Below are 20,131 nucleotides of genomic sequence, written 5' to 3'. Positions count from 1 at the left end.
CTTTTGCACCTTTACCTTTCTGCCCTTCCTATTGATGCACAGGTGATGTCAAGCAATGTAAATGCCGGGGCCCTGAGTCCCAGAGAGTGTTTACTTACCCCATTAGCCCTGGGCTTTCCTGTTCTAAGAGAGAAACAAGCATGGGGATTAACCACTGTTATTTGGTTTTTCATCAAACACCCTTTTTAAAACCCAAAAAAGAGATAGGTATTTTCTAGACACCACCAAGTCAACAATAATTGGATCACTCCAATTTCTCTGCGGACCTAAAATATAAGGCCTTCACACCAATGCTAGCCCCACAATGGCCGCCTTGAGTGACTGGGTGTCATTATTTTATCTATGTAAGAAATAAAGAGCAGAGAAGTTTAATGTAGATTCTTTATTGATTCCACCAATGTATTAGTAGATATGATAATAAATGGACTTTTACATTCTCTTAACCAAAAATATAACAAATATTTACACTCAGTAAAAATACAAAAAGCATACAGAGGCACTGTCTTTCTAAAAGACATAAGTTTAAGAGGTATCAAAAAATAGGAGACAAACATTGCTCGTTACAGGATACTTTACAATCACTGAATTGTGCAGTATAATTGCATTTAATTATTAGAACTGTGCAGTTTTGTCTTTTTCTGATAAGCTCACGTTTCATTTTAAAAGATCAAGTACAACTGCATTCTGTGTATCAAAAATAAAGAAGCCTTAAAAAAGCACAACAAAAGCTAAAGATGAACTGGGGTTCAAGTTTAAATTTGAAAATGTACTGTGACACTTTTGAAGATTCATCCCTCTGTTCTAGCCTTTAAGGTAATGCTAAAGGGATACATCTACTTTAATATCACATTTTTTAGAAACAAAATATATCAGAATAACAATCATTATCATTGTTTTAAATATACAAGGAAATTCTTTCTCCTCTCTTTTCATAGGGAAGAGAACACTTCATAAAAATTAGGTTTGTTCTCATAAATCCTCATGATTACTGCCACACTTCTGGCCTGGGAGATGCTCAGGTTATACCAATGACCACAGTATGACTTACCAGCCTCAGGAGAAACCAGTTAATAAGCCTTATTATTCTCTCCAAAGATCAGATTCAAAGTAATCATTTGGAGGAAGAATCTACTACTTAAAATAAATCTTTAGGGAAGTTATATAGCAGATTTACTAATTGACCAAATCTTTCATTCTAAACGAACGGTTCTGTTGAAACTTATTTGGCAAAACTCTGCCCCATGGATTTACTGCTTCAGGAAGTCCTGACAGATTCGGAGCTGAGGGGAGGTGAGGGCACTTGTGTCTTCATTAAAGTTAAAAATTTATAAAATAAAAATAAAAACAAAAATGGGGGTTTAGAATTGGAGCAAATACAGGTTAAGGCTTCCCTTGTTCTAGTATGTAACTAAGAGAAGGCAGAAATGTATCCTAAATTAGAATTAAAATATAAAAATCACAACGCCATGAGTTTTTAGGGGATACACGCAGATCAAAATACAATGCATTTGGCTTTAGTTCCTGATCACTGTTATCGGCTGATCCCAACACTCACAGGAGGAGCTAGATAAAAACAAAGGCAGCCACAAGGTGTAGTCAAAATTACAGCCTCTGACTCTCTGTGCAAGATATTCTCAACACCATTAAGGATGAAGACAGGTAAGGCTCGCGATTGATTTCAAACACCTGTAAACAGACAATGTGCAAACAGCACATTTTTGGGGGGGTAATGGATATAAAATAATAAGAATATATAACCAAATTTGACACAAAGAGATGCTTTGTTTTGTTTTCTTTTGTTTTGCCCCGGACATGAAAACACTATTACGTAAATCAATGAAAGGACATTTTCTGTGATCAGAGGAACAGTGTTATTAGGTTAAATCACGACAGTGTGAATTTCAAAACCAGGATTTTTGATCCAGGCCACTTTACATGTCAATGGAACAAGAAAGCTACAGAGTCAATTAGCCTCTTTCTAACATACTTGGCAGGTGGATTTTTAAGGCTTTAATAAAGTTTCAAATTCATGGGGTTTTCGTGCCCAAAGGAATTTTTCAGATAAGCTATTTTTCCTAAATGAAGAGACAGTCATTTTGAAGGAAAACATAAGAGTACTCCCATTCACCACTTGGGAAATGAATTACGATTTCAAAATGAAGGGGATGGGGGGGTAGGGTGTGCCCCTAGCTGGCTCAGTAGGTAGAGCACGTGACTCTTTATCTTAGGGTCACAAGTTCAAGCCCCATGCAGGCAGTGGAGCCCACTATTTAAACAAACAAACAAACAAACAAAAACTGAAGGGGACTGCAAGAAAGTGAGAGAGGGAAGAGATAGCTAGGGAAAAACGAGAACAAGCTCTTAAAAAAGGAAATCACAAACGAGCTAAATCCTATAAATTCACATATGGACGACCACTCAGAAGTTAACCCATTTTGGCTCCATGTTAATCTGGGTATGCACACAAATAGCTTTGGCTTTTTTTTCCTTTTTCTTGCTTTTTTTTTTTTTTTTTTCTTTTTTTGGTAGTCATCACAGAAGTTTATTAAGCTCTCACATTTACATTAAAAAACAAATGATAAATTTTAAACTTAAGATATAGAAAACACTGTATTTAATTAGTAAAAATGTGGAAAAACTAGATCATCCAGTAAACAGTCACTGAAATTTTAATTAAATACTTAGAAGCGCCATGCCCAATAGGCTATTAAAAATATGTATTTCTTTCCTCTCAAGGGCTAAACTGAGTACAGAAAAGAGAATCATTTCCACAATTCTAGCTCCTTTGTCCCCCCTAAAATTTTCACTTATCACCTCGGTGTGCTCATGAGCTTTCTTGCAGGCAGCTGGGGGCTGCAGCTTTGATCAGGGTTGAACACCGCCTCAAGCTGAGATGGGGTGCAGGGGCGGCTGCAGAACATACATGCAGCTGAATTCATCTCCATGGTTACAGACCAATGATTACATTTCCTTTGGAAAGAACTCCACATTTGAGCAGTCAAAAATTTTTGTTTTGGATTTCTGTAGAACTCTACTGGACCCATTCTCTACTTAATGGATTTATACTTTTAGTTAGATGCAGCATAACTTTCACTTCAGAAGGGATTGGTATACATTTTCTTTTGAGAAAAAATTTCATTCTTTGGAGATGAAGGTGGCTACCCCCCCAGTCACAGCCTCCCTGTCCCAAAGGACTGAGAAGAAACCCTGTGGCAGCTTCAGCTGGCCTTCTAAATCAGCCGAGGGCAGTATCTTCCAAACACCTCAACCACAAAGGGCTTCCTATCCCACTCAAATGGAGATCCTACATTGCACTGGAGTTACAGATCAAGTTCATCTGTCTAGATTAAGCATACCATCTGATAAAAATGACTTCAGTTTGATCAGACCAGAGACAGTTTTATGATCTCAAACCTAAACATCTGCTAATAACAGCTCCCCAAAACGAAGAAAACCACAAAACTTCAAATAATAAGTTACTTTTCAAATGCACAAGAATATCCTTGGTAATGGCAGACATTTTGAATTTGTCCGTTAAACCAAGCTATGGCTTGGAAATAATACTAAACTATTATCTTAAAAATAATTTGGTTTAAGAAAAATGTATACTGATATACATAGGGAGGACTCCCAAGTTTGCATCTGTTTTAGTAACTGTGGTCCCAAGGCAGGTCTGGTATGCGAAGTAAAGACTGGTTTCCAGGCACAACATCCATAGCTGAGGAAACTGCATCTGCAAGGATTCAGTAAAAGGAAGCATGATTCAGAGCTAGGTCATCGCTCAGAGTACAGGGAACGAGACCTCTGGGTTAGCAGCAGCAGCAAGCTGTTCGTTGGCAACAACGGCCTGCGGAATCATGAGGTGGTTCTGCCCACTCCTTCCTCAACGGCTTCTGGTACACTTCCAATGGGTCCTCCAAAGGCTACACTGCTGAGACCTGTTCATTTTCTGAAAATAGTAAAGACACCATTAAGTGGTAGATGAGGCATAGTAATGACGATCAACATACAATCTAGCCACCTGTTTAGAGAACTAGTCACTTTCAACCAAGAAATCCTCTCAAATATCCCATCAAGGCCCAGATTTTATTACAATGACATGAGTGCTGCTCGCACTGTGGACTGACAGACGGCACTGCCCTAACTGCTTCATCGCTTCATTACTCTACTGCTTGAAGGGATAAAATTTCATTTATTTTTAATAAAGCAGATCATTTTGCAAGATGCTGCCCCAGCTGCAGTCAGTCAAGAGTTCTGCTGTTAAGAGGAACTACACCAACAGCAAGACTTCAGGTAATGAGGCACTTTCCAGTTTTCATGCATTAATGTGAGATGCAGCTCTACTAAGGTCAAGTGCCTCCTCTCAAAATGATTGTATCAGACTGAGCCACTTCTGGTCAAATTTAAGAAGACCCTATCTGAGCAGGAAGAAGGGTACTGGGCACACAGAAACATGCAGATTACTCCATTCAAAAAATACACCACCACATTAAGGGATTTCTTTCTTTCTTTTTTTAAAACAGAGATTGCTACAGCAATTAGAAGTAAACATTAATGACTATATGAAATAACAGAGTAAAGATCAATTCATGTATTCAGCAATTTATTTGAGACCCATTAAGGTAGTCTGTCAACATACCATCTGCTTCGCTATCTGCATCAGTCACATCTGCTAGCTTAGGATGGGACGGCTGCAAAATCTGCCTCTGAGGCTGAGTTACAATCTTCGACGGAACACAGGCCACGGGGCTGCTACCGAGGGAGGCTGGTGGCAGTCTAGAGAGGCTGTCATGCATCATCTTTGACCTCTGCACTGCCACACTATAATCTGGAGGTTTTAGGTGTAGATAGGGTCCTTCCTTTAGGTCCGCTAAAGAAATCCCCATGTATCCTGGAGGAGTGGGAGGTGGCTCCCTATACCTATCCTCCTTCTTGGGTGAGGTGACACAGTACACTGGCATGAAAAACAAGCAATGGAAATGTTAATGAAAAATCTAAGAAATGAAAGAAAAAAAATACTGAAACTTATTACAGTGACAAAACAGAACTCAAAAATAGACTAAATGAATATATTTGAATATAGAGTGAGCAGATTAAAAACATAATGATTAAAACTTAATATTTAAACCTGTTTTCAAACACATAGATCACATTAGGTCTTATAAACAAAACCAGAGTGACAGAGAGTTGAAAGAAGTGATGTGGTGACAAGCCCTCCTCTTCAGTGGAGCACCCCCCTACCCCCAAATTCAGAAACAGCTGCCTGGCTCTTCAGGGACACCAGCCCTGGGGATGACACAGTCAGAACCATTTAGCAGTTTAACCTGAACACCTATGCTCTGCTGACAGGGAGGATTTTTGCAGAAATGACATCTGGACCCTCTATTTCAGGGCTGCCCACTCTGTCCTGAGACATGAACCACCGTTTTACAGCACTCCTGTGGAAACGACCAGTCAGTCCTGGTGTATCAACAACTTAAACTTCCTGGGTACAGAGGACCTAATTCCTTCAGGCATCTTACTGCTAACTTCTGATTTGTGACTAAGTGGGAAAAAAAAAGAGAAAAAAAAAAAAGCCATAATTTTAGGAAATCCATCTTAAGTTTCTGTGATTTTCAGTGCACATTCAAAGTAACTGTGACTTTAAAAAAATGTAACTTAAAAACCTTTTCCCTAAGTTTGCAGACCATGGGACAAAGGCAAAGTTTCAAAAAACTTCAGAAATAGGTTAAAGAAAGAGGAAGTTCCATTTTATTAAGACCAATTCACAGGACCTAAGGGATAAACCACTCTGATGGCCTTACTGACGTAAACTTTTAAACACAAACACTACCTAAATGTAGGCAGAATAAATTAAGAAAGACCATTGGTAATTCTAATGTTAACTGCTCTTTTAGAGACAATCAGGTTTGTTCATAATGAAATTTCTACAACTGTAACAGCAAAATCTGCATGTAGTATCAAGTTCTTCAAGGATTTCCATTCCCACCCAAGAGGATGGGGCAGGGAGGGAAGGGGTGAAGTCAGCAAAACCAGTAAGACAAGAATGAAGAATTTAAGCCCAGAGTTATCTAGAAATGCAATAAAAGATTTTTAAAAATCTAGTTTCCTAAAAGGACAGGAGATTCATTTTATATCCTTGTACAATCATGTTTAACTATCCATATAGCAGAAAGATTTAATAGAAAATGCTTGGAAAAAAATCAACACGCTAAAAACCTTTATAGCAGATTGCTATAATGCAATCTGACAAGTAAAAATGTACTACACATGTGCTATAAACATCAGCACATTTTTCACATTTTTAGTAATTTAAACTGATTTCATTAATATGTTATATAGTTGATTCAAAGTATAGTCATTCCATATAAATAGAAAAGCAGGGGCTATTATATCTGAATATTTACATAATTCAGTGAATAAATGAAAAAATGTATTTGATGGCTAAATACTAAATGAACACATACAACAAAAAAGCTGTTTGTGGTCAGAATGGAACCCACAACAGGAGCTGGCATAGCCATGATGTGTGCTAGGGGGGTATACCGAAAAATATTTTCGACTTCCTTATCACAATTTTCCCCACTTTTATTAAAGAATAATATCAGATTTAAAGTTTCTACCATGTATCACATCAATTGGGGTCCAAACAATGTATGAGGTGACAAAGAGAATAATCCCTTTGTCAGGGTTGCATAGTAATACAATTTTCCTCAATGAAACCACAAATCTCAAAAACAAAACACAAATGAAACTGCCAGCTTAATTAATTACCTTCATATCAGCCCTCTGATTTTAATAGACTTGAATACCTGTCCCAAAACCCTTGAGAAATTGTCAACTTTTTGAAAATAATTTGTTTGTAGAAGGCAGGAAGAGAGCCTGGAGTGAGAAGAAATATTTTCAGGGGTAAAATTTTGGGCCAAGATATCCCAATGCCACTTTTTGCCACTTAATCTCTAAATGCCACAGATGACAAAAAATAAAGAACTTACCAATCAGGCCCTTTTCTGTACTTGAAGTAACAGTTTTATAAACTGGATCAGTGCCATCCGTGGGGTCCAAGCCTTCAGAGGACTCAGGTGCGATGCTCTCCAACACTCTCCGTTTAACTGTTCCATAGTTTGGTTCATATGTGTCAGACAGAGAACTGGAGGAGGCCCAACTCTGTCTCATCTGATTAGTCTCTAGGTTTCCTTTACACTGACCACAAGTTCTAGAGCAGCCTTTAGGGCAGGAATAGGGCTCACAGTCAGGTAGTTCAACTTCAGCAATGGGGCCATCCAAATGGGTATGTCGATAAGCATTTAAAAAATCCCAGCCTTTTGGGTTTGGAAGGCTTTGGAAGTTGTCATGGGAACTGCTTGAACAGGAAGTCCAACTTCCACGACCACTATCTGCTGCTTCTAAAATGACATGCTCATGGGAAATCTCTTCATTACTCATAGAAGAGGAGACAGCTAAACTCTTGACAAGAGATGGTTTTGACAGCGCCCACCTAAAAAATTGGGGATACACCATTAAAAGTAATTTACTGGCTTACTGGAAAAACCTTCTTCTGTCCAATCCAAGTATTACTGCCTAAGAAAGACTACTGAACATGCATCGTAAGTATTCAATGCCAAAATAATCTTGTGAAAAAAAAAATGACACTGTAATCAATCATCACTTAATCTCTATATCCATTAATATTCATACTTACCCAGAAACATACTTGGGAGAAACTCAAATACTTATTAGCAAAGCTACCTCAGAAATTTTTCTTGAATTGATTTTAAATGAAAATGAAAAATGAGGTTTGAAATGAGTAACATTCAGTATACATTTTCATTGTTGGTCAACATAATGCTAGACTCTCTACATGGATACAGAACAAAGAATTCTTAACTATATGTTCTCAACCATATTTGGTTTTTCAATGTTAACTCTGAGGTTAGCCTAATATAGTGCCAAGTACAGAGTAACTTCTCCAACCAAGAACTGTAAAATGTATACTATTATTTACAGCACGTGTCCCCAGATTAGGGCTCAGGAGCCAAATTCAGCCAATGGCATGTTTTGGAGCAAGAGCATGTATTGTCTGGAGCAAAGCATGGTATTTTACATTTTAAAGAGTTTTTTTTTTTTTTTTAAAGATTTTATTTATTTATTTATTTGACAGAGAGAAATCACAAGTAGATGGAGAGGCAGGCAGAGAGAGACAGAGGGAAGCAGGCTCCCCGCTGAGCAGAGAGCCCGATGCGGGACTCGATCCCAGCACCCTGAGATCATGACCTGAGCCGAAGGCAGCGGCTTAACCCACTGAGCCACCCAGGCGCCCCTTACATTTTAAAGAGTTTAAACATGGGCGCCTGGGTGGCTCAGTTGGTTGGGTGGCTAACTTCGGCTTAGGTCATGATCCCGGAGTCCCGGGATAGAGTCTGCAAGGGGTTTCTACCTCCACAGGGAATCTGCCTCTCTCTCTGACCTTCTCCTCCTCTCTCATGCTCTCTTCTCACTGTCTCTGTCTCTCAAATAAATAAGTAAAATCTTAAAAAAAAAAGAAAAAGAAAGAAAAAAAAAAGGAGTTTATACAAAACAAAAACATGCCAAAGAATTTGAGAGAGAGAAAAATGGAGTCTGTAAAGCCTGAAATGTTTACGATCAGGCCCTCTACCCTCCTTGTCTCCTGCTAGCTGCACCCCGCTCCCCAACAAAAAAAAAGCTTGTGAGTCCTTCATTCACAGTACAGAGCAAGTGTGGGCAAACTATAGCCGAAGGCCAAATCTGATCCTTAGATTTGGCCTATTTTTGTAAATAAAATTTTATCAGGACACAGAATCTCCACTTATTTACAAACGACATTGTCTAAGGCTATATCAGAGCAAAAATGGCAGGGTTGAACAGTTGCAACACAGAATTCATGACCTACAAAGTCTTGATATTATTTAGTATTCAACTTCTACAGAGATGTTGGCTGACCCTTGGTCTAGAAAATCATAGTTTAAAACCTTTACCAATATGGTAACACTTCACTCTGATTTGTTTCATAATAAAAAATACCAGATTTAACAATCAGTTTATAAGCAACTTTCTCAGAATTTTCTCCAAGATTTCCATACTGCCTGATTCTAAATAGAAATTTACAGCTAACTTTAAGAAAAACAAAAAACAAAAAACCTTTCTGGACTTCTGCTAGCTGGTAATTCTTACTCCCTAAATGATACTTTCAGATCAAGTACTGACTGTAGCCCCCCTCAACCTGTCTATAATGGATACAGCACTAGGACCACCACCCATTACACAGTCTGTCTGAGGATTCTCTAACTTAATAGCCACATTACAAGAACCACATCCCCCTACCCATAGCAGATTCACTCTGAGCTCTTACTAATTGAAACATACATGACAGATAGTTAAATTCAGTACACACTTAAAAATGAGCACCCATTCATCTTTCAAAATAGTACTTATTTGCATATTTGAGATAGAAGATACATGCTGGCCCTCATATTATTTTATGGATCCCCTTGCAACCACCCCACAGGTACAGGGGTATCATCTAAGGGCAAGTTGGGGAGCACTGCTTGCAATGGCCACTTGGCTTGGGTTTTGTGGTATGAACATGGGCAGCCATATTTACCCAGGGCCAAGCTGAGTATGATCTCCTATCCCTGAGGAGTGTTCTGTCTTTTCCAAAGGCCCAGTGGATTCAGGGACCGCCACAGGCTGTGAAGAACATCGTTCATCCTGCAGAGCTGTAGACATGGAGTCAACAGAACAATTGCTCACGATGCTGGATCGTGAAGAAATTTCACTATGGCTGGAGTCAGACAAGTTGTCAGATTTAGCTGACGGTGTAAGTGTATAACCTAAATGAGAGAAAACAAGTGATTAAACTACAAAGCGAGGAAACAGGGAGGGGTTATGTGGTCAGGGAGAAGTTGAAGAAAAACAAGAACAACAAAAGACAGAGTAAGCAATCTCAGTTTCCATCTGTGTAGATGTAATGATGCTAATTTCTTACACACATTCCCCTACATATCCACTCATCTACCTACCTACACTGTACCAACCTGACTCCAAATTCAAGAAATACGAAGTCGAAATCCAGTATTACTGAGGAAACTAGTCCAAATGTGTATCTGCCCTGGGCTCTCACATAGCTACAAGCATTTAATAAAATAAGAAGGTATTAGATATATTTCAAAATAGTAAAAAGCAGACATCTTGAGTTTCTCCACTTCTTTTTAGCCCTGTGCCCCCTTCTTTGATTAACATAAATATTTCATGGTCTGATTTGAGGGTCTAGAATACCACCTTGAAGTATGGGTGGGTGAGGGGAATCAAGACTCAAAAAAGAGAGTTACATTTTTGCTTTTGAAACTCCATATACTTACCCCAGATATTTTGCTTATGTCAACTAAGGAGTCTTACCCCAAGTTCAAAGCAATTATTTTCATATTTTTAAATCAATTGTGTTAGCTATGAATTTCATCTTATACCCAGTTTCCTTTTTCTTCGCTAGGTTTACAGAATATTGCTTTAAACAGCAGAACTGATACATTTATAAAAATGTGTTACAAAAATAAAAGCATCTGCCTATTTTAAATTGTTCTATGGTTTACTGCACAGCAGATTCAGCAAGAGAGATTTTCTCTTCCATTCTCTGGAATAAATGGGTAGAGATGGAATGAGGCAGAAGCATCTCAAAATAAATCTGTAGCATGACAGTCAAAGGTACATAATGTCTATTTTGATAACTGTTAGAAAAGTAAACAAACTTATTTATAAATAAAAGGAAATGCCATAGTAATCCCAACAAGGAGTAGGTCTCAAAGAAGCAGATAATTATTTTCCTTTTTACTGGAAAAATGAGGTTCAAAAGGTACATGACCTTTAAGGACAATCCTGACAAATCTCATTAAGGAAAACTATAGGCTTTATATACACATATAACTCAAGTCATTAAAGAAAAAACTTGTCGAACACTAACCATATTAAGTAGTTTTAGTAACTATTTCAGAGAGAAAAATGAAGACCCAGAATACGGGTGACTTCCCTGTGGCTTATGGGGCCACCAGGCACAGGACAAGTTGAGAGAAACAAGGCTTTTGTTCTTCTCAGCATTGTCATTTCTCAGTGCTTTTTAGGAAGTGACTGGTCAATTTTCAAGAGAACCAAGAAAATGGATTTGGTAAATTTAAAACAAAAAACCAAACCAAAACAACCCCCCCGCCAAACCCCATCCAAATAAAATATAAAAATCCTTTCTCAAAAGAAAAGAACGATTGTTCTTTTATCCTGGAGGAGTCACTTGCTTTACTGTTTTAGAATTATATCCCTCTGTTAGATGAGTGTTTCTCATATACAATCAATTCTAGGAATTACCTGGAAAGGTTATTAATATACATATTCTTGGGCCCTTTCAGGCAATTCGAATTTATGAGGTTTGTAGTAGGACACAGTAACTGTATTTTCAACAAGTTTCCAAATGATTCTTCACTTGCTATGTCAGATCTCCTTTTCCTGTCTCAATCAGAGATTTATATGAAAAGCAAATGAAAAAAAAGTGTATGTGGGGACGCCTGGTTTCCTGTCTCGATCAGAGTTTTATATAAAAAGCAAAAGAAATAAAAAGTGTATGTGGGGGTGCCTGGGTGGCTCAGTGGGTTAAGCCACTGCCCACGGCTCAGGTCATGATCTCAGGGTCCTGGAATTGAGCCCCACATCAGGCTCTCTGCTTGGCGGGAAGCCTTCTCCCCCCATCCCCCGCCCCACCTGCCTCTCTGCCTACTTGTGATCTCTGTCAAATAAATAAATAAAATCTTAAAAAAAAAAAAGTGTATGTGGACAAGATAAAATTTCTTGCCTTCGTTTTCCTTTAGCTTGTAAAGTAGTTGCAGTAATAAGAGCAATAAAATTCTCTGAAGCAAAGGTGGTGATAAGATCATTACTAGGGGTTCTAATGCAAAAGTAAATACTGATTTCTAAAAAGTACCTCTACTTATTTCATTCACAGACCCAGTCGCTATCAGCAGGAAATAAAGCCAACTACAGAAAACAAGAGTATAAATTTTACTCACATTAGTAAAATAACATGTACAAATAAGGCACTTTAAATAAATATGACTTTGTGGCTAGAGTACCTTTAACACTATGAAATGCCTATAAATCGTATTTTACACTAAATTGTTCTGCCTGAACTTTGTTTGATAAATAACTTAATTTAAGCTACATTTACATTAATAAATGAAAACAAGTTTAACACTAAAATTAAGTGAGGAACTCCGTCAGATTGTCTTTCTCCTTTTAGACTTGAATCGCGTATAGAAGCAGTTTAAAGTGTTACGGTTGCCTCCGCTATTTGAATTGAAGATGTCACTCCCTTTCTCATCTTTGATGTTGCTTCTAACATCCTTCACTTTCTCACAGCTTTCTGTAGCTTGATGGTGATCTGCGTCCTCTTTTTTGTTGTTGGCTAGTCTCTCCCTTGAAAGAGTTCTTTCCCTAAATCTTCTAAACGGGGATGTCATTCTTTTTTTGGCTGCGTTCTCACAACTTGTCCTGTCTCTATTCTCCTCAGTGGCCTTCTCGGTCCTGTCTGTTCTTTTGGCTGTGCTCCTGGTAATCTGAAGGATTTTCTTTTGCAAGTAAACCCCACCTATTCCGGGGCAGTTCTGGCCACTGATCTTGGTGCTGGACTCACGGGGAGGGGATGAGGAAGGCCCTGAGAGGCGCAGCAGGATGCTGAGATCAGATAGGATACTGCCAACTGGAGGGAGAGATGCAAAAACCCTGTCATGGTCAATTAATTCTTTCCAGTTAATCACAATTAGGCTGGTTTCTATTATAGAACATTTCACTATTAAAAATTCAAACATTTTGACAATATTGGAAAAACTGAAATCTAGTAACATATTTTTTAAAACACAGAGAGTCTACTATATAGCATAAACACTGAAGTCATTGCAAGACACAATGCAGGAGAAAAATTACCTTAATCAGAACAAGCTGGTAATAAAATATTGTTCAATGTAAGCAAAACTTGTCGCCATAAAGAAAAATATGACAAAGAGTATGAACTAACCAGAATTACTTCTCACAATAAACTGTGTCTAGAATTTTCAGGCAGATTCTACTAAGAAAAAGCTTGGTTAAAACCAGACAGGACACAAAAATAGTAAATACAGGGTAAATATTTATAAAGCACAATTTCTGATCCTGTTTATCTCCAAAGTGGAAAAGTTGCCTTCCATTACCACAGCCTTCCATAAAGCTGCCTGATGCCTCATATTTTTAAAAGTTCTTACTTACTAAAAAAAAAAAAATTTCTTGCTTAAAATCCCCTTATGAAAAACATGAAGATAGGCTTGTTTCCTATTTAATGTTAGGAAAAGAACTAATTCCAAAGTTTAGCAAGAACCAATAACTAGGAATTCCAAAGTTTAGCAAGAACCTAATATGGTACTCCTAGTTTAATAATATTTTTGTTCAATTCAGATTACTGGCAAAATCAAGGAAATACAATAACTGGAGAGGTTTTGATAGAACATATGTAAGAACAGTAAAAAACAGTTTTAAAGAAAATAATTTCTTCAGGTTTCTATGGATCGTAAACATGTTTATGACAGTCTCCTAAAGCTATGAATGTCAAGGTCAATTGTTGACCACATGATGAAAGTCAAAATGGCTAAAAGATTTCTCGATTCTAGTGGTGAGAGTGGATTTTCTTTTGGGAATAAGAGCAATGGGGAAATTCGTCTTCCCACAAGTCACATGCAGGCATGAACACTGTATTTAATTCAACTAGTTTCCTGGTTAAAGAACTGTCTGTGATGGGACCTCTGAAAAGCCCCCAAAAGGTGTGGAGGGTGTAGAGTTGTTCTTGAAAGAGTGCTAAGAGCATGCAGCCATGTTATCAGGACCATGTGTGTGACAGCATCCCCCTCTGTGAGATCTGGTAAGGGGCACTTCAGATAGGACCATGCAGAGAGTAAAGAAATGAAACAGGATATGCATGCTTCACAAAATCATATATGAACTTCATACCACAAGGTCAGAAACCTGTGTTATATAATCACACTGTTAATATGCACCGCTTCTATTCCTATTTAATTCTACTACTCTTTTCTTAGTAAAATCTGAATGAAAATTCTAGCTAGTCTCAGCTATATCAAAGGGTAAGTAGGGCAGGTTAGCAGTGAAGCTATTTTTACCCCAGGGTGGCAGCAGGGTTTTAAAAGACAACACATCTCAATTTACTAAACACTTATCATCTGTCAGGTTTTCTAAGTATTATTTCTTTTAACTTCGTATGAGGCCTCTAAAAGAGCTGGTCTGGTCTTTGTTCCATCTTATGGACAGGAAACCCAACCTTACAGTTGGGCTTAGTTACATGGCTATAGTGGGGAAGAGAGTCAAAATTCAAACTCAGCTCTGACATTCCCTTACCACATAACTGCCAAAATGTGGCAGCTAATAAAAAGGAACCCTCAAAACTGAGATGAAACTTAGAACATGGGAGCTAAGGAAAACTCTGGAAGCTTCTCCTTCCTGCTCGACTTCATAAGGTTGTCTTCCTCAACCCCATGTGCCCTCCTGTACTGTGATTATTTAAACAGATTAATTTATTTTTTACATTTGTGAGGATGAGGCCAGAACTAAGGAGTTTTTTTGTTTTGTTTTGTTTTTACCAGGCTAACAAAAACTGTGGATGGGCCAATGTAAGAAATATACACACCCTTTAAATGCTACATGTGCAGTTACCATGAAATGGCAGTTGCATGCACACTACCCAGGGCTAGTCAAGACCAAAAAAAAAAAAAAAAAAGGCTTCACTCTGAACTATGAAAACTAGGTCAATGAGCAAGACAGATTTCAGGTATTTTACTTCAAGAGGTCCTACATAGCATATAAAATCCATAGGGGTATAGGTTATTTTAAATCCTGATAAGTAAACGTAATAATATTCCATTATTAAAAAAAGGAATGTATCAACCTAAATGTTTCTTTCCCTCAATTTTGTAGTTGGTTAAGACCAGTTTCTTATAGAAATTCTGTTTTAAAAATACTCCACAGAAACGTTTAATTGGAAATTTGTATACAACATCAAGAATGCACAGAATAAACAACTGTGACTTCTGCCTTCATTCTTATCTACGCTTGTCCACTGACAAAGAGCCAGACTGCGAACACAAGAGTCCTGGTGATATGATGAACAATACCTGGAAAGCATCTCAATAGTTCAGTTTAAAACATGAAAGTCCAAAAAGTATTAGAAGTTACATGTTTTTCCACTTTCCATTATCACTATAGACTGAAAAACAAATCATGTACCACCAAGTGTTGTCTGGTGTAATAAGGATGAGCTTACACTGTTATGTCTTACCTTTGCGAGGGGAACCTTGAGGAGATGCAGGAGGACTAGAATGTAAAGATGATGCTACAGAGATAGTGTCTTCTGGATGTTTCTTACCACTTATTTCTTCAGTTGTTCCTAAAACTTTCTGAGGTAAATTTGTATCTAAAAATAAAACCCAAGAAGCAAATAACCATCACTTCACAATTAGAATATCTGTAGTGGCTTAAAGTACTACATAACTGAAGCCATGACACACAATGGCTAGTGCAGTCAACTGAAATGTCTAAATGGTGAACAGGACTAAATGACCGGCTGATGGCATCCAGAGATTCTCATCTCTAGGTTGTTTGTTCCAATTCAGCTAGTCAGCACCAACCAGATAATAACAGTTCTTTGTTGTTTGTTTGTGCTGTGGTGTCAGGGAAACCAAGTTAATGGTCTGAGTATAGTGTCTCAGCCCCCACAAAAGATACACTTGTTTTGTGGGAAGACTTAACAGAGAAGGGATGGATTCAAACTCTTCTCTCCCCTCTAGAGATGGCCTCTCCAGGGAGGGCAAGGCACACAACCAGGGCAGTGTGGGGATGTTGGCCCTATCACTACCTGTGTACAGCTGTGCTGTGGGGGCACAGGTACGCAGGGATGCCAGTCCAGCCATTTTCAAGAGTGCTAAATTCACACTACAGGAGAAAAGTAGACAATAGAAACAATCATGAATTTATGGAAAAATAGTATTATGGAACCCCCTCGGAAACAAGCAGCAAAGTTCTATCTCCACTCTTGTCCAACAACTGGTCCAGTTTAGCGTGGGTCAAACTTAGCCATGGTTTCACCATATTGATACTTCTGTATTTATCTTCTTTAGGAAATGTCCAAGAGCTTTTAATCAGTAAAGTGAGCCCATCTTTGCTGGGCCTTTGTCATAATACCAAGCAGCTCTTTCACACTGAAGACCTTTACATCACAGTATACTAACACTACTCTAAATTACATGTTATTTTAAAAAATTTTTTTAAAAGATCTTATTTAATTTTTTGACAGATGGAGATCACAAGTAGGCAGAGACGCAGGCAGAGAGAGACGGAGAAGCAGGCTCCCTGCTGAGCAGACAGCCTGGTGCAGGACTCGATCCCAGGACCCTGGGGATCATGACCTGAGCCGAAGGCAGAGGCTTTAACCCACTGAGCCACCCAGGTGCCCTTACATGCTATTTTAATATAAATGTATTTATCATATAAATAACAGCCATAATACAACAAATGGAGAAAAGGGCTACTTGGAACAAGTAATAACTACCTTTTGCGTGATGACATCCAAGTAAGAAGCCAGATCAGGATCTGTCTCATTTGGTACTCCTAGCCTGCAACTTGACTGACTTCACCAATTTTGGATCTAATTACCTCTTTATTTCCATAACCATCCAACTAGCTCAGGCTGTGAGCAACACCCTGTTAGTTATTACATTAGCTTTCCGTTTGGACTCTCTGCAGTCTTTTTTTTTTTTTTTTTTTTTTTTTAAAAAGATTTTATTTATTTACTTGACAGAGATCACAAGTAGGCAGAGAGGCAGGAAGAGAGAGAGAGAGAGAGAGAGGAGGAAGCAGGCTCCCTGCTAAGCAGAAAGCCCGATGTGGGGCTCAATCCCATGACCCCAGGACCATGACCCGTGCCAAAGGCAGAAGCTTTAAACCACTGAGCCACCCAGGCGCCTCTCTGACTGCAGTCTTACTGCACTCCCTACTATAGTCCTTCTCTAGTATAACACAGACCGTTACCTTCCCCGGTTCAAATCTCTGCAACAGCTCCCCACTGCCAACTCCCCTTTGGACTCCATATTCTAATTTAAGTATGCTTTGGACTTCATCATCATCCTGGGAGGTTGTTTAGTATGCCCTTTTAACCATTAGCCTGGGCCCAACTCCCAGCTCCATTATTCACTGGTAGCAGGTCTAAGTTACGGAGACCCTCTATGTTTCCTCTATAGAATGAGAGTATTAGGTATCTTACAGAGTTACAGTGAAGATTAAATGAATATAACAAACCTAGTAAAACACTCAGTTGTGCCTGGCACTCAGGGAGTACTCTGTAGGTAGCAGCTTTAATCATCACTCTTTTTTTTTTTTTTAATTTTTTATTTTTTATAAACATATATTTTTATCCCCAGGGGTACAGGTCTGTGAATCACCATAATCATCACTTTCTTAACAAACACTCTTCCTGTAGCTCTGCCCTCAGAGGCAGCTGCAATGCCACAGCAACTCCTTGTAAGTCCCAAAGTTTTCTTCTGCCTGAAAGCAATTCTCTGCTATCATTGCCTAATGACCTCCTTCCTACTCAACCCTTGAGACTCTGCTTAGGCATTACCTCCAAAAAGTCACCTCTGACTTGTATACTTAGCTCTGTGTGTCCTAAAAACTTTCATCTATTTTTTTAAGTATGTTTTTTATATGCACATACTCCAGGCATAAAAGCAAACACATTATACTTAAGTTACTGGCTTGTGTGTCGATAGTACCAGAATGAAAATCTGGCAAGGGTGAGGGGTCCTTTCTTACTCAACTTTGGATCTAAAACAAAATCAAATTCACAGATGCCTACTGAATATGTCCTAAATATAATACATGGGCTAGGTAATAATGTTAGGAGCCAAACTGAACCTAGCTTCCCCTCCACATGGCCTAAGAAAGGGGCGGAGGGGAAAAAGCACAGGGTTTTTTTTACATACTTTACATACTTTACAATTTCTTCTTGTCTCCTAACTAGGTTTTTCAAAAGTGATCATTAATGAAAAAAACAATATACATTTTTAGAACAAGCAACCTCATTCTCATAGGGTGCATGTACATTAGATAACTGTTTTATGCCCCTCTGAATGCAATAAACTCTTGGTACCTCAGTGTAGTACTCTAAGTTTTCTGTTGATGACTACAGAAATTCCCAAAGTAACATTTAAAATAGGTATGCTGTCAATACATACCTACAAACTGAAACTTTTTAAATTCATGAGTGATGATTAAATTATACAAACCATACCAGATCATCTCCTGAGCATTTACCTTTGTAATTATTTTTCAGTCTAACTCCCCTGCAAATTTTAAATTACATCAATGCAATAATAATTGTGAATACTCACTTAATGTGCAGGGTCTTTGGCTTTGTCCCTTCTTCCTGATGGGGTGCAAATTAACAGCTGGCACTTGGAGCACCTGGCTTACTCGGTGGGGCTGATGTAAATGGGCTTTAGCTGTTTGACCTGCCGATCTCATAGGCACTGGAGACATTTCTGATGATTTGGCTGATCTTTTCTCACTTAAATTCTTGGTCACTAATGGAATAGAGTAAGAAATATGTAATTACGTGCTTTTTAAGGCAAGATTATTACCAGTGACAATAATAAATGACTGCACTAAAACCATCTATTTTTTAACACAAAAAATAGAACAGATTAATCTTCCTAAAAATAACTTCATGTAAGTATCATGGCCTATCAGGCCCTGCATGATTAGCATCAGGCCAGTATTTGCCTCCCTAATACCATATACTCTGCAGCAACTAGAACCCTTATTTTTTCAAGTCATCCTATATCTTTTCTTCACAGCACTAGTGATTGTTTGTAACAATTCAATTACCTGTTGTGATTCATCAATTAATGTGTCCCCTGACCAGGCTCTTAATGAACATGAGAGTAAGGACTGCCTATTGTGCTCACTACTATATATCCCTCTGTATGCCACAACTGATACAAAAAAGATGCTTAATGGGTATTGCTGAACTGAAACTATTTGAAAAATTTCAATAGTCTACATGCAGGTCTATAAGAGAATTATTTTATAAATTCATAATTAGAGTACTTGATAACAGACGTCAGAATTAAAAACTGAGAACTGAGTTAAGTAACAAAAAGCTCCTGCCTCTGTATAAAATGAATACAGTAGTCCAGAGGAAAGAACTTTTAATCCTTTAGTTATTCAGGGTGGTTTCAACACAGGTCCAATCTCAGTACTCCACGATGTATTTGTTTTTAACATCAAGATAAAAGCCAAATTAGAATGTTTAACCAGTCCCAGAACAGCTGTAATAGTATCCACCATGCTTTTATTATGAGGGCCTACAGAGTATTTGAGTGTTAAGAACTTTAGGATACATCTCAGAAGTCAAAACAAAGGGACTTCTGTAAGATAATGTGCAGTGACTCCTCAACTGCTTGAACCCGAGCAATTATCTCACCTTTGGGCTAAAGCCATGGAACACACCTTCCCCTTTCTGTCAATACTAACCAATTATCAACTGACATCTTATTTTACCTGCTGTAGTATAAAGAAGAAAAAAATCAAGAAACCACTTCAAATAGAGATGACTGCCCAAACTCAACTAAATACATACTGATTTATGAGGAAGAACCAAATTCTAAAATGCTTAGCAATCAACTACTGTAGAGGCCTGGGATTTTAAAAATCATTTGAGGGGTGCTGGGTGGCTCAGTGAGGTTAAAGCCCCTGCCTTTGGCTCAGGTCATGATCCCAGGGTCCTGTGATGGAGCCCCACATTGGGCTCTCTGCTCAGCAGAGAAGCTGCTTCCCCCTCTTTCTCTCTGCCTGCCTCTCTGCCTACTTGTGATCTGTCAAATAAATAAACAAAATCTTAAAAAAAAAAAAGCCATCTGAAGAGTAATTAAAAATAAAAAATATTTAAATGCTTTAAAAATCATTTATGCAATAGAAATCAAGTAAAGACTCTCAACCCAAATTAAAGGAATACAAAATGAATTAAACTATCACAAACTTAAAG

General features: G+C 38.2%; 1 protein-coding gene across 1 annotated transcript in view; it reads right to left on the bottom strand.

Annotated features, from left to right (window-relative positions):
- Positions 1 to 367: 367 nt before the first annotated feature.
- RAPGEF6 (Rap guanine nucleotide exchange factor 6) overlaps positions 368 to 20,131 on the bottom strand; it is a 196,720-nt gene continuing 176,956 nt past the window's right edge. Inside the window, 6 exon segments of the mRNA XM_032336811.1 lie at positions 368 to 3,949; positions 4,640 to 4,954; positions 6,996 to 7,498; positions 9,623 to 9,851; positions 15,371 to 15,505; positions 18,477 to 18,668. Coding sequence (XP_032192702.1) covers positions 3,924 to 3,949; positions 4,640 to 4,954; positions 6,996 to 7,498; positions 9,623 to 9,851; positions 15,371 to 15,505; positions 18,477 to 18,668 — 1,400 coding nt within the window. The 3' untranslated portion in view covers positions 368 to 3,923.

Source organism: Mustela erminea, chromosome 3 (genome assembly GCF_009829155.1).
Source record: "Mustela erminea isolate mMusErm1 chromosome 3, mMusErm1.Pri, whole genome shotgun sequence".
Classification (NCBI taxonomy): Eukaryota; Metazoa; Chordata; class Mammalia; order Carnivora; family Mustelidae; genus Mustela; species Mustela erminea.
This window is presented reverse-complemented; position numbering and strand designations above follow the sequence as displayed.